The 12,473-nt window shown below is 31.1% G+C and overlaps 1 protein-coding gene across 1 annotated transcript; it reads left to right on the plus strand.

The window, feature by feature from the left end:
• On the plus strand, positions 1 to 960 carry LOC111906443 (protein CANDIDATE G-PROTEIN COUPLED RECEPTOR 7). Its single transcript, XM_023902208.1, has one exon. The coding sequence runs from the start codon at positions 1 to 3 to the stop codon at positions 958 to 960; it is 960 nt and encodes a 319-aa protein (XP_023757976.1).
• The last annotated feature ends 11,513 nt before the right edge of the window (positions 961 to 12,473 follow it).

The raw sequence follows: 12,473 nt of genomic DNA on the forward strand, positions 1-12,473 counted from the left end.
ATGAGGGTTTTAGCAACACCTTTCACTGCTCTTCTTCTCCTTTTCTTCTTCATCTCTGCACCACCCACTTCCACCACCGCGGAGATGGAGTCTCCGACGACCCAGCCTGATAACCTCGCTCCCGCTCCCTCCCCTTATGCTCACTCCTCCTTCCACAAAACGTGTTCTCTCTACTCATTCTTCAACGGGAACTGCTTCCCTCAGCTCTCATCTGTTTACTTCGCCTTTTCCTTTGTTTATCTTTGCTTTCTAGTGTACTGGATCTCGGTTTGCTTCAAGGTCGTGCCAACTTTTCGCCGGATTCATCTACTACTGGCGGGATTGATTTTAGTGAAGGCGCTTAGCTTGATTTATGAGGCTGTGGACGTTACAGGTACTCATCGATCGGATCTCTTCTTCTACATTCCTAAGTTCCTCAGTGTTGTCCGTTTGTCTATTGTGATCCAATTAATCGCTTCTGGTTGGTATTTCATGGAGCCGATTATGCAAACTGTGGATAGAGTCGTTTTATTGCTTTTGATCCCACTTCAGGTTTTAGCAGATGTAGTTAAAACAGTGTTTGGGGATACTAGCAATTCCGTTAATGACTGGATGAATCTGATAGATCTAATTACTTGTGGTCTTATGACATACCCCAGTACTTTTTCACTGTTGTCAATGTGCACTGGTAGGATGAAGGCTAAGGATTTTGAAAAGTTGAATGGATTTAGGTTCTTTTATATGATTGTTATGCTTTATTTGGTGTTTATGAGTCTTGTCGTGGAACCCGTGAGAAAGAATGGTGCTATTGGATTAAACGCCATTGATGCTGAGGTGTACATGTTGAAGGCTAATGTGGTGTTTGAATTGAACAGTATGTATTTCTACATGATATGCATGTGTAACATGGTCAGGAAACACTTTGCCCTTGTTGTCAATCATGATGAATCTAAAGGTAGATGCGTGGAATCAGGAATTTGATCATCGATCTTCAACTTTCAATAAATGGAGGATCACTAGCTCTTGTTTAGTGATATTCATACTAAAGTACTATTGGGTTGTCGAATTAATCATCAATTAGTTTTAATCTTGAAGTAGTTTTCTTGTGGAACAATTTGATGTTAATGATATGGGTTTTTCGGAGTAATTTTGCAGGTTAAATTTGTGTTTGATTGTTAATTATATTTGCTGGTTTTGATTCATCATATCTCTGAACGTAATCATAAGCCGAAATTTCCACAATATGTGATAAGATGATGCAAAGGAAATTTAAAATTATTTTATTTTGTAAAATATGTATTTTCAAAACGTATTTTGGATGTATTTTGTATTACATTTATCAGAATCTTGAAAAAAAAAATCTGAAATTGAACATTGTTTTATTGTAAATGTTAAGAATATGGTTTTTATGTCCATTCTATAATTTATACTAACAAAAACCGTTACAACTATTATTAAATAAAAAATCTAAGTTTTATAATTAACGGGCAAACTAATCATTCTCTAAAAAAAATACAAAAATAAAATACCGTCTTTGACAACTTTTTATAATTTCAACAATATTATCTAACAAAAAACATCACTTTTAACAAAACAATTAAAAATGCTAAATTTTATTATAGTGTTCATTAAATTTTGGTATCTTTAGTGATAAAGATATCATCTTATCCGATTTGTTTTAAACAGATTATAAATGGTCACAATGGTTTCATTGAATTTTTTTTTCAAACATTAATTGTATTTAAGAACACTGAAAACTAGCGGTTGCTACTACCTTGTGTTTAAGCACATTATATGTCATTTTAACCACATTATGTATCTTGTATTGTGACATAACTTACAACTATATAAATGATCCAATTAATTCCCATATTTACACATGTCATTAATAAGACTACTATATTAACATGATAGCTTTATGGTTTCCATTACTTTTATAGGCCAAGCCATTACAACACTACCTTAAAACATGGATCTTGAATCCCTAAGAGCCTAAAAAGTTAATACCCTAAAATTCAGCAATTAAGTAGAACACTTAATGGCTAAAACAAAGATGTCAAATCCTTATACACACTTGCAAACCAAGCAATAACGAGTACAATGAACAAGTACTATTTCTCTATTCAAACACTTCCAACATTGTCTTCTTTCCATATAATTCACAAAGAAACTTATTGGTTAAACCTTAATACTTGTCATTTAACTCCGAATCAACCTATCTAAATTTACAATCTTTTCTTGAACCCTGAACAATGAGGTAAGAACTAAGTCAATACAAAAGCTTAAACTATTAATTGTATCCATTTATGAACTAACCCAATTAGGACACCCATATAAAATTGTCTTGAAGGGTTCAAAGGTGTAGTCGATATCCACATTCTGACTTTGGTTTCATGTTTACAATAATCTAAAACTTTTTTCCATCATTCTCCCTAAATACTTACAAATTAGTTAAAACCGGAAGGTAAAATCTAGGGTTTTTTTAGCAAAAATAGTTGTTAGTTCGAAGCTAATAGTTGGTAGCGGGTATCTGGAAACAGGTAACTGATAGTTTTTATTTGTTATATGGGTTTTTGACATAAAATAACTGGAAACTTTTGAAATATATAAAATTACGTAAAATGACAGCTGTTTAAAACAAATAAATATATAAATATACTTTTATGGACAATTCTTGAAATTGATTTTAAAAGTTCAATAACGTTTTGTTAAACGTTACATGAAGTAGATTTTATATTTGAAACGTTTTGTTTAAACTAAAAGTTAAACGTTCATATTACAAAACGAGACTTTTTTGTTTAAACTGAAACGTTTTGTTAAAAGTTAAAAGTTCGAACCTTCTATACGCTGCTCAGCCATATAAGACCATAACGTAAGACTTTTTCTGAACATAAATATAGTTTATAGTTTTTCTACATATATATAGATAAGTTTGACTTTTTCTATAATTTACCCAAAATAATGATTAACATTATACACAAATAATAGTTTATTCAGTCGTTCAAAATAATGATTAACATTATACACAAATAATAGTTTATTCAGTCGTTCTAAGTTATGATTATTAGATTATATATATATATATATATATATATATATATATATATATATATATATATATATATATATATATATATATATATATATATATATATATATATATATATATATACTAGCCGTAGACCCGCGCAAAGCGGCGGCGAAAAATAGTTTCTCATTCGGCAATAAAATCTATACGGAAACATGTTAGATTTCAAATAACACAAAACATATGCATATTGTTATCGATCGGTTTTACGGCAACAAATAAATGTAACCCTCGCAATACAAAAGAAAATAAATATTTTGGTGTGTAGTGTACGTTTATAGTCCTTCATTTTAGAAATCAGGACACATCCATACGAAGTGACTTGCTTATACATTTATTGGTATTGATAAAGTTAATAAAAAGGAGAATCAAAATTAATCTTAACAACCCGGTTTGCTTGATACAGATAAGTCTAAACGGATATATCCTATTATGCATTTTACTATCTAAAGTTTTAAACCGAAAAATAATAAAATTAATACAACCATATTTCATGGAACATGAATAACAAATGGAATATTAATTTTCTATTAGTCATAAATCATACATAGATATTTTTTTTTTAATATTAAACAAAGTATTTGATTTTACAACTGATTGGTCAATTTCGATTAGAGGGCATAAATAATAAATAAAGCTTAAAAAAAATTACAAATAAAAAGGCCTATATAATGGATTATTTGTTTTATTTTAATTGGATAAGAGATTGGGTCAAATTTTTGGAAGAGATAAGATTTCAAAGGTAATCAGATTAAAAGTTAATATTATTTTATTCATAATTAGTTGTACTTTACGCTTAGAGAGTTGAACGTCTTAAAAAAATAATATTATTTTATTGGATCTATTTATAGAAATAGTAGGATTTCTTTTATAAGTTAGTAAAGATATATATATATATATATATATATATATATATATATATATATATATATATATATATATATATATATATATATATATATATATATATATAATGGTTATTTGGAAAACAAAAAACTCATAAAAAAACACTAAAAATCATAAAAATGCATAAAAAAAATAACTAGACATTAGAAAACTTTATTTTCAATTTTTTTATCAAAAAATCGCAGCCCTTTTGACAATTTCGCTGAAAAAAAAAATATAAAAATCTTTTTTTTGCAAAAAAGTTTTCAGCGATTTATGTTAAAAGCTACGCTTTTTTAATAAAAAAAATCCAAAAAAAGTTTTGTGATCTCTAAATATTTTTTTATGTATTTTTATGATTTTTAGGGTTTTTTTGTTTTCTAAAACCTAAACCTATATATATATATATATATATATATATATATATATATATATATATATATATATATATATATATATATATATATATATATATATATATATATATATAGGGTGAGGTTCAATAAAGAACCATAAATAACCAATGAACCAATCTTTTTTTCAACTTTTAGAACTTATTTTTTATCAAAAAAAAAAACTTAAAATACAGAAATTCATAACTTTTTATCCTTTTTCCAATGATATCAAATTTGAAAAAAAAAAAAAAAAAGAAAATCGTCAAATTCATAATGTGAATCTTTGAAAAATCACAATGTGAATCCAAAAAATATTTTTCATATTAACAATGTTAATATATAAATTTAGATATTTTTACATTATTTTTTCGATAAATAATAAGATTTAAAAATTAAAAAAAAAAAATTGATTCTTTGAAAAAAACCAATAATTATGGTTTTATATTGAACTTTTTCATATATATATATATATATATATATATATATATATATATATATATATATATATATATATATATATATATTACTCTTTTAATTCCTCCTTTATTTTCACATCAAATGTCATTTCAGCACATTCTTCTTCCTCGATAAAAACTTTATTGCTTGTTGCTAAACCTTTTTCTGGTGGCCATTAATTTTATAAGATTTATGTAATCTTTTTATCCATTGTACTTTCATTATTGCCCATGAATTTAATTGGATTTATGGTAAGTTTTTAGATCTATATGTTTCAGGCACTTTTCTAGATTTGGATATTTATTAGTTATCAATATGACGGAATTTCTAGCAGTTTAAATGATCTTCGTTACAAATTAAATTTATCGCTATTTTAACATCCTAAAAAATACATATTTTGATTTCAAATTAATATTTTTGTTTCGTGGAGACAGTTGCAAACGTATTTGGAAAAAAGAGAGTAGCATCCAGAAGCATTAGCACCATTTACATGTAACTTGCAGTCTTGCACCAATTAAGTAACCTCCACATAGAGAAAGGAGAAAGAAAAGTGCCAAGAATAGAAAGGATTGGGACTGGAGTAATGGATGCAGGCATAGATGACTTTATCAGCAATGCATAGCCGATGTGTATATATGCAGAAAACATTTTCGTTTTTATATATGCTAGAAACCATAAGCATAGTTGTGCAGAATATAAATTAAATTATCCTTCATCCGTTGTCTTGAGAACATAGAAACATTTGCATATTAAATCAATTAAGATTTGTTACCTTTGTCACATAATATAAATTAAATTAGCATCTAATGTAGTACACTAGAACTTACGGTTTTAAGTGGTATGCTAGAAAGGAAATGAAAAGAAACTATGTGAGTTGGTTGGCTTAAAAACCTACAACTTGCTATTTTTTCTTGATGTAATTTTTTCCTTGTTAACTCCTTGGTAGTGTGCTTCGTTTTAATAAAGTCATGTTTAAAACCCTAGTATTTTGAAATGTTTAAAATACACCCTATACTATTATAATATTACAAGATTAATATATATATATATATATATATATATATATATATATATATATATATATATATAATGACAGTCTTACCGTTAGTAGGCCTCATTCATGAATTCGATCTATAAGGGGGGTATAAAATTATGGCCCATAAAATGGCCATTTAATGGGTATCCATTTTCACCCACCGCTTCCTTGATTGGTGGAGGGTCGTTAGCCGAACGGGTAGGATAAGGCAAACCCTTCATCATTAAGAAGTATAATAATTATAAAAGTAACTAAATGTTTTAAAACAATTCTTAATCTTAGTTACTTTAGGAAAAGTGAATTAGTGCAATTCCATGAAATTACGTTTTGCACCCTTGCTAAGACGTTAGTGGAACGCGTGTGGTTAACCGACAAACTGATTGGATTCTAAGCAAAGGTGGCAAAGGGTGACTCATTGTTTGTCATAGTTCGATGGAGCGTGTATGGATAACCGGCACATCAAATAGGTGACTGTAACAATGAGGACACCATGTACATTTGCATGGTTATTCACACTCGCTTTGTGATCGTCGGCATCCCAGTTACAAACAAGAGGGGCACATCGAGATTGAAACTTGTCATTGAAAAGTTCAATGAATCTCAAAGGAATCTAGGAGTTTTCAATACATTTAAAACTTAATCTCTTTTCGTTTTTCATGGTGGAAAATTAGTGAATCGTCATTCACTCACCTTCAAATTATTTGCATGTTAGATTTGATGGATTTTGGCCACAAGAACAACCTATGTGCTCATGCAAACCCTAATGCTTGGATCTAGGTTTCTCTATTGTATATGCAATTCATCCAAGACTTTAAACCCTAGATCTAGCATCCAATTAATCAAATTAACTTATGAATGGGGTTTAGATCTTACCTTGATTGTTATGTAGCAATAACAATCTCAAATCCTCCTTGTAATGACTTTAGAAAGCTAAGAGTCACAAGTGTCACTCCTCTAATGGTTCACAAACACCAAGAGCAAGAGGATGAAGAATAAGGAGAGAGGAGGCTGCCAAAAACGTGTGGAAACCCTAAGGAACAAGTTCACCATGTTTTTGAGTCTCAAGGGTCCTTTAAATAGTGAGGCTATTAGGGTTATCTAACAAGGAAACCCTAAATTGGATGCTTAGGCCCTAAGCAACCCATGGACTCCCTCCTTAGAGGCCTAGGACAATTTCTAATGGGTTTCCCCATAGAATTCGTTCACCCCTCTAATATGGAGCCCATTAGCCCAATATTCAACTATGACACAATTGACAACTCTAGTCCTTTAAGTTTAATTAATGTCTTTTAGCCACAAACTTAATTCTTATTAATTCTTGACTAATATTAATTAAACAATATGATTTCTCCTTTAATATATTATTCTCATTATATATTAAGAAATCATAATTAATCCTCTCTCTCCATAATTCATCCTATCAAGTTGCTTTGGTGAAGGCAACCCAAAAGGACCATGCACCATCGGGTCAAGTACATACCAAAATAGTTATGGACTTAGACACTAATCCAACAGTCTCCCACTTGGATAAGTCTAATAAATATTCTGCGTATGACTTCAGATCCTGATCTGCAATCGTAGCTTTCCAAAGCCGCTGTCAACTCTGATCTTATCAGATACGCGTGTCCTTTAGATAAGGGATCATATATTCCTCCATTCTAGATATCGTATACATATAAGACGTGAATTCTAATCATTCTCTCTATACTATTTCCCGACTTCCGATTTATGACGACTGACAACAGACTACAATTGATCACATCAAATTAGTCCCGGCTTGGCCAAGCGCTTAGGTGCCATCACTAAATCATCGAGGGGCCCAAAGATATCGCTTTTATCCTACTTTGGATAAAAGGAACGGATAAACTTTGACTCAATGCTCGCTTGCACTCACTTACCGAATCACACACAACAATATGTTTTATAACACCAAGTTACTGGTGCGTTTACATATTATCAATGTGCAACCGACTCGCAAGATACAACTCACACATCTCGGTTTCAAGAATATAAGATGTTATCATCTCACCAATCACTCGTGATGAAATCCATGAAGTGATCCAAGTGAGCGTGGGTTTAATCCAATGATCAAATCATATTCATAAGCACTCATGAACATTGCAGCAAATATTTGCTTATGTCTAATACTCTTTAGACAATCCACACACCAATTCACGACAGTCTTCATTCATATGTACTTCCAACATATGAACGACTGTGACCCGTTCGAATAATTTGACTGTTCTAAACCAATTAAATTATTCAGGAAGTCAAAACATGCAAAGTGAAACACAAGAATAATACTAATCCCATATGGCCTCAAACCTTTGAGTATAAATAAAACACCTTTTATTTATCACCATATTGATTACTCATTATTTGTTGTTTCGGGTAATCAACTTTTTACTTGAATTATTACAACACTTGTCCCATGCTCTTAGAATGCACACAATGTTTACCTATGGTTCTTACTTTGTGAAATAGATCAAATGAACACATTTCTAATCATACTCATTTCACAACTCCCAATCCTTTTCACAAGTGAAAGAATATCAAATTCTTGCCACTTATAGAATATGCTAGATTCTAACATTTTATGCAATGATCCTTTCGTAACGTCATAGCACAAAAGTCACAATGACTATTGCCAATGGAATTACAAAGTCCTCTATTTGAGATTGTTACAATACAATTCCATAGACAAGATGTCTCTCACTCAAAGTACATTCCTTTGAACATCCTTTTGCATAAAAATTTTCTAGTCTAGACATAGACTTTCAATATCCAACTCCCAATATGGAACCATTTCCATGTTTGCCATATGATAATTCATTCTTAATAGAATCTTTTCTATCCATAATAATGTCGATATGTACCATCCAATACTATACTTCCAACTACTCACAAGCGACCAATCCTCAGCGAGCTTTGGATCATCCTTTGATAGTTGTTTAATTATCTTAGTCAAAACCGATTCTTGTACTTTTTCCCTCTTAATGCGCTAGACATTTGGAAAAATTTTAGAATGGTCAAATATTATAGCATTTGCAATCGATCCTATACCTGAAGTGTACGGGACACGATACATAATGTCTTACATAAAGATACGATACTTTATCAATCTTTTACCATAATATTTTATGTGTCACATTCTCACAATTTGAACTATGAAGAGAGATGCCATGATCATAATCGAAATTTAAGAACACACTTGGTATCATTGACTAAATTTATTAACATTCCACAACCTAAGTCTTTAGATTTGAAATGAAGCATAATATTCTCTCCCTTAATTATAGCAAAACAACTTTTCAACCCTTACGACTTTGCAAAGTCTAACTCTTGTTTTCTATCATTAATATTGCTAACTTGCAATACTTGCCTTAATAATCATACAAGCACAACATTTATACTCCCACTATCATGATGATTATTATCATGTAAGCATAAAACTTATGCTCCCACTAGCTTTGACATGTATTCAGAAACCAGCTTAACTTCCAGAAAAAACAATACCTATTGAATTTCTTAAGTTCATGATTCTAAAGCCTAATGCTTTGATAATCCTTTATCTAAGCTTATACACCTTTGCCTTAGATAGCTCATTTGTGTGTCTAAGCAATTCAGACTAATTGCCCAATCTCACAATTCGAATCATGGAAAGGGATACCGTAACCATAGTCGAATTCGAGAATCCAATTTTCACAATCACTATCTTCTTAAAATCTCTCTTAGTGAAAGCATTTCCTCATAGTCATTTTCATGAAGGAGAGAATCTCATGACACTTAGATTTTAATGGTGTATGTGTTCCTATCTATGTGAATCTTTCAAAACCAAAGTTTGCGACAAATCCAAACTCAGATGGATCGAACTTTCTCAATCTTGATTTCTTGCCTTATGGTAACACGAGCGCCCACCATGTCTTCCAAGTAGTTAAGCAGCTCACCCTTTCCTATCAATGTACTTTCATTGATTAAGGTGCTTGCCTTTTATGCGTTCAAATGAGAACTCATAGAACTCACATGCATAATTAACTCAATTGGAACGCTCACAGAAACAAGATAGTGTCAATACGATAGGTTGTAAACCTCAAGTCGTGTGCTAGTGATGATTGATAAGGTTTATTATTGATTAGTTCTTGAACTTTTCAAGACCATTAAGATTCCCACTGACTCCTTGACATATAAGATTCTTTTGTCAATAAACTTTTCTTGACAAACAAATATTCAAGAGTTAGTGTAGCTTTTATCAAGACAAAACACTTCACAAAATTGGTCCTAGTTGGTCTTTGTCTAATCCAAGACATCACAACTTTCCAATTTCAAATGTGCAAGAATAAGAAAACCTTTTTCCAAATTTCTACATTTGATGAATGTTATAAACCTTCTTAATACTTGTCACTCAATGTCACAATCTTAACTCTAAGACTTGTTTTGGAACGAAGTATGATTGCCTTTTTGATTCAACCATTTCTTCAATTCTTGAATCCTCTTCTCAGACATATAATTGTACTAAGACTCACTTAGAGGATTAATTGAGATATGGTTCTTAATCATTAAGACCTATCATAAAACATAATAAAAGGTACTCCCCCTTCTTCTTAGAATAGAGAAACTTTTGTCTTTCTGCCTACTTGAGTCTTCTTATTTGTTCTGCTATTGATTTAAACTCTTTCAATCAATTCAGAATTACACTTAATCTTATAAGTATAATCATATTTACTAAACTTTTAGTTAATCATGACGAATATCTTTGTTACTCTTGTGGTGGACTTGATCAACACACAACTTTGTGTACTCGATCTCCTAGTCCTTCACTTGACACTTTGTCAACGAATTAGTGTAATTTCCAAATATGAAATTTCTCATTCATCGTGCAACCAAGTTGCATGATTCCAAGTTTCTGTCCAATTGAAATTTGGGCGATGAGAAACTCTCCCTATTTGGTAAATTCTTGACATTTCCACAAACAACATAATTAAGAATCAAATCCATTATTGCTGTCCAATTGAAATTTGGGCGATGAGAAACTCTCCCTTTTTGATTCAACCATTTCTTCAATTCTTGAATCCTCTTCTCAGACATATAATTGTACTAAGACTCACTTAGAGGATTAATTGAGATATGGTTCTTAATCATTAAGACCTATCATAAAACATAATAAAAGGTACTCCCCCTTCTTCTTAGAATAGAGAAACTTTTGTCTTTCTGCCTACTTGAGTCTTCTTATTTGTTCTGCTATTGATTTAAACTCTTTCAATCAATTCAGAATTACACTTAATCTTATAAGTATAATCATATTTACTAAACTTTTAGTTAATCATGACGAATATCTTTGTTACTCTTGTGGTGGACTTGATCAACACACAACTTTGTGTACTCGATCTCCTAGTCCTTCACTTGACACTTTGTCAACGAATTAGTGTAATTTCCAAATATGAAATTTCTCATTCATCGTGCAACCAAGTTGCATGATTCCAAGTTTCTGTCCAATTGAAATTTGGGCGATGAGAAACTCTCCCTATTTGGTAAATTCTTGACATTTCCACAAACAACATAATTAAGAATCAAATCCATTATTGCTAATAATAGAAACCTTCAAACATCAATTTTTCATGCATGCCATTGCAAGGATAAATAAATAATATAAACAAAAATTTTATTTTATTGCGGAAAAATTTGTCCTTATAATGCAACTCATCAAAAAACTATGTTAATACATATTTCTTAGCAATCTTTTCTAACTCTAAGTAGTAGCTCAAGAATCCAATCTTCAAGCAATGCGATCGAAATCCATTTCTTCACAATTAGATTCCGCTCACTTCTTCCCTTAAGTTTCCTATCTTTTCTTCGATTCTACAAAACATCAAATGTAATCTTATCATATCATGTATTAAGAATCTAAAATAGGAACTTAAAAGAGTTAGTTAATGGATTTTACCTAAATTAGAGTCATACGCTTTGACTCTCCCATCTCTTAGATCTCTTAGGTAAATAGGGTTGTTTCGTCTCCAATGCCCCTTCTCTTGGCAATAAAATCAAATGGATTCCTTTGGAATGGCACATGGAACTATCTCAGAATCTACCTTTTCTGGATCTCTAATGTCACCATATGATTCATCATATAGTAATCTTTAACGAACTCACTATATGATTCAGGAAGCGACTGAAGAACCCAGTCAACAGCCAACTTACCTGAAATCTCGACACCCAACAACCTTAACCTTTCAATGTGTGACTTCATCTCTAAGACGTGTACACACACAAGTTTCCCATCTTTACTTGCCAAAAGGGCTTGAGTGAGCTTGAACTTTTCAAGCCTTTGAACTTGTGGATTAGGGAGAATAATTTGGAGGAGGTGGAGGAAGTGACGTATGATCTCTTGTTCCTCGATCGAATCATGGAATATCATCTTCATGTGGAAAGCTTGTTCCACAGAATTTGGGAATACCATAGTTGTCATACTTTGACATCTACAAAATGGGAGAAAAAAATTCAAGATAGTTGATTAATTGAGTCCTTAATAAATCACCCAAATGAGATATTAAGGCTAGGACCCAACACAATACGCTACAACCTAGAAAAGGGATGTCGTAATCTAGTTGCAGAATATTTGAAGGTAAGTGAATGACGA

The sequence above is a fragment of the Lactuca sativa genome, chromosome 4 (genome assembly GCF_002870075.4).
Source record: "Lactuca sativa cultivar Salinas chromosome 4, Lsat_Salinas_v11, whole genome shotgun sequence".
NCBI lineage: Eukaryota > Viridiplantae > Streptophyta > Magnoliopsida > Asterales > Asteraceae > Lactuca > Lactuca sativa.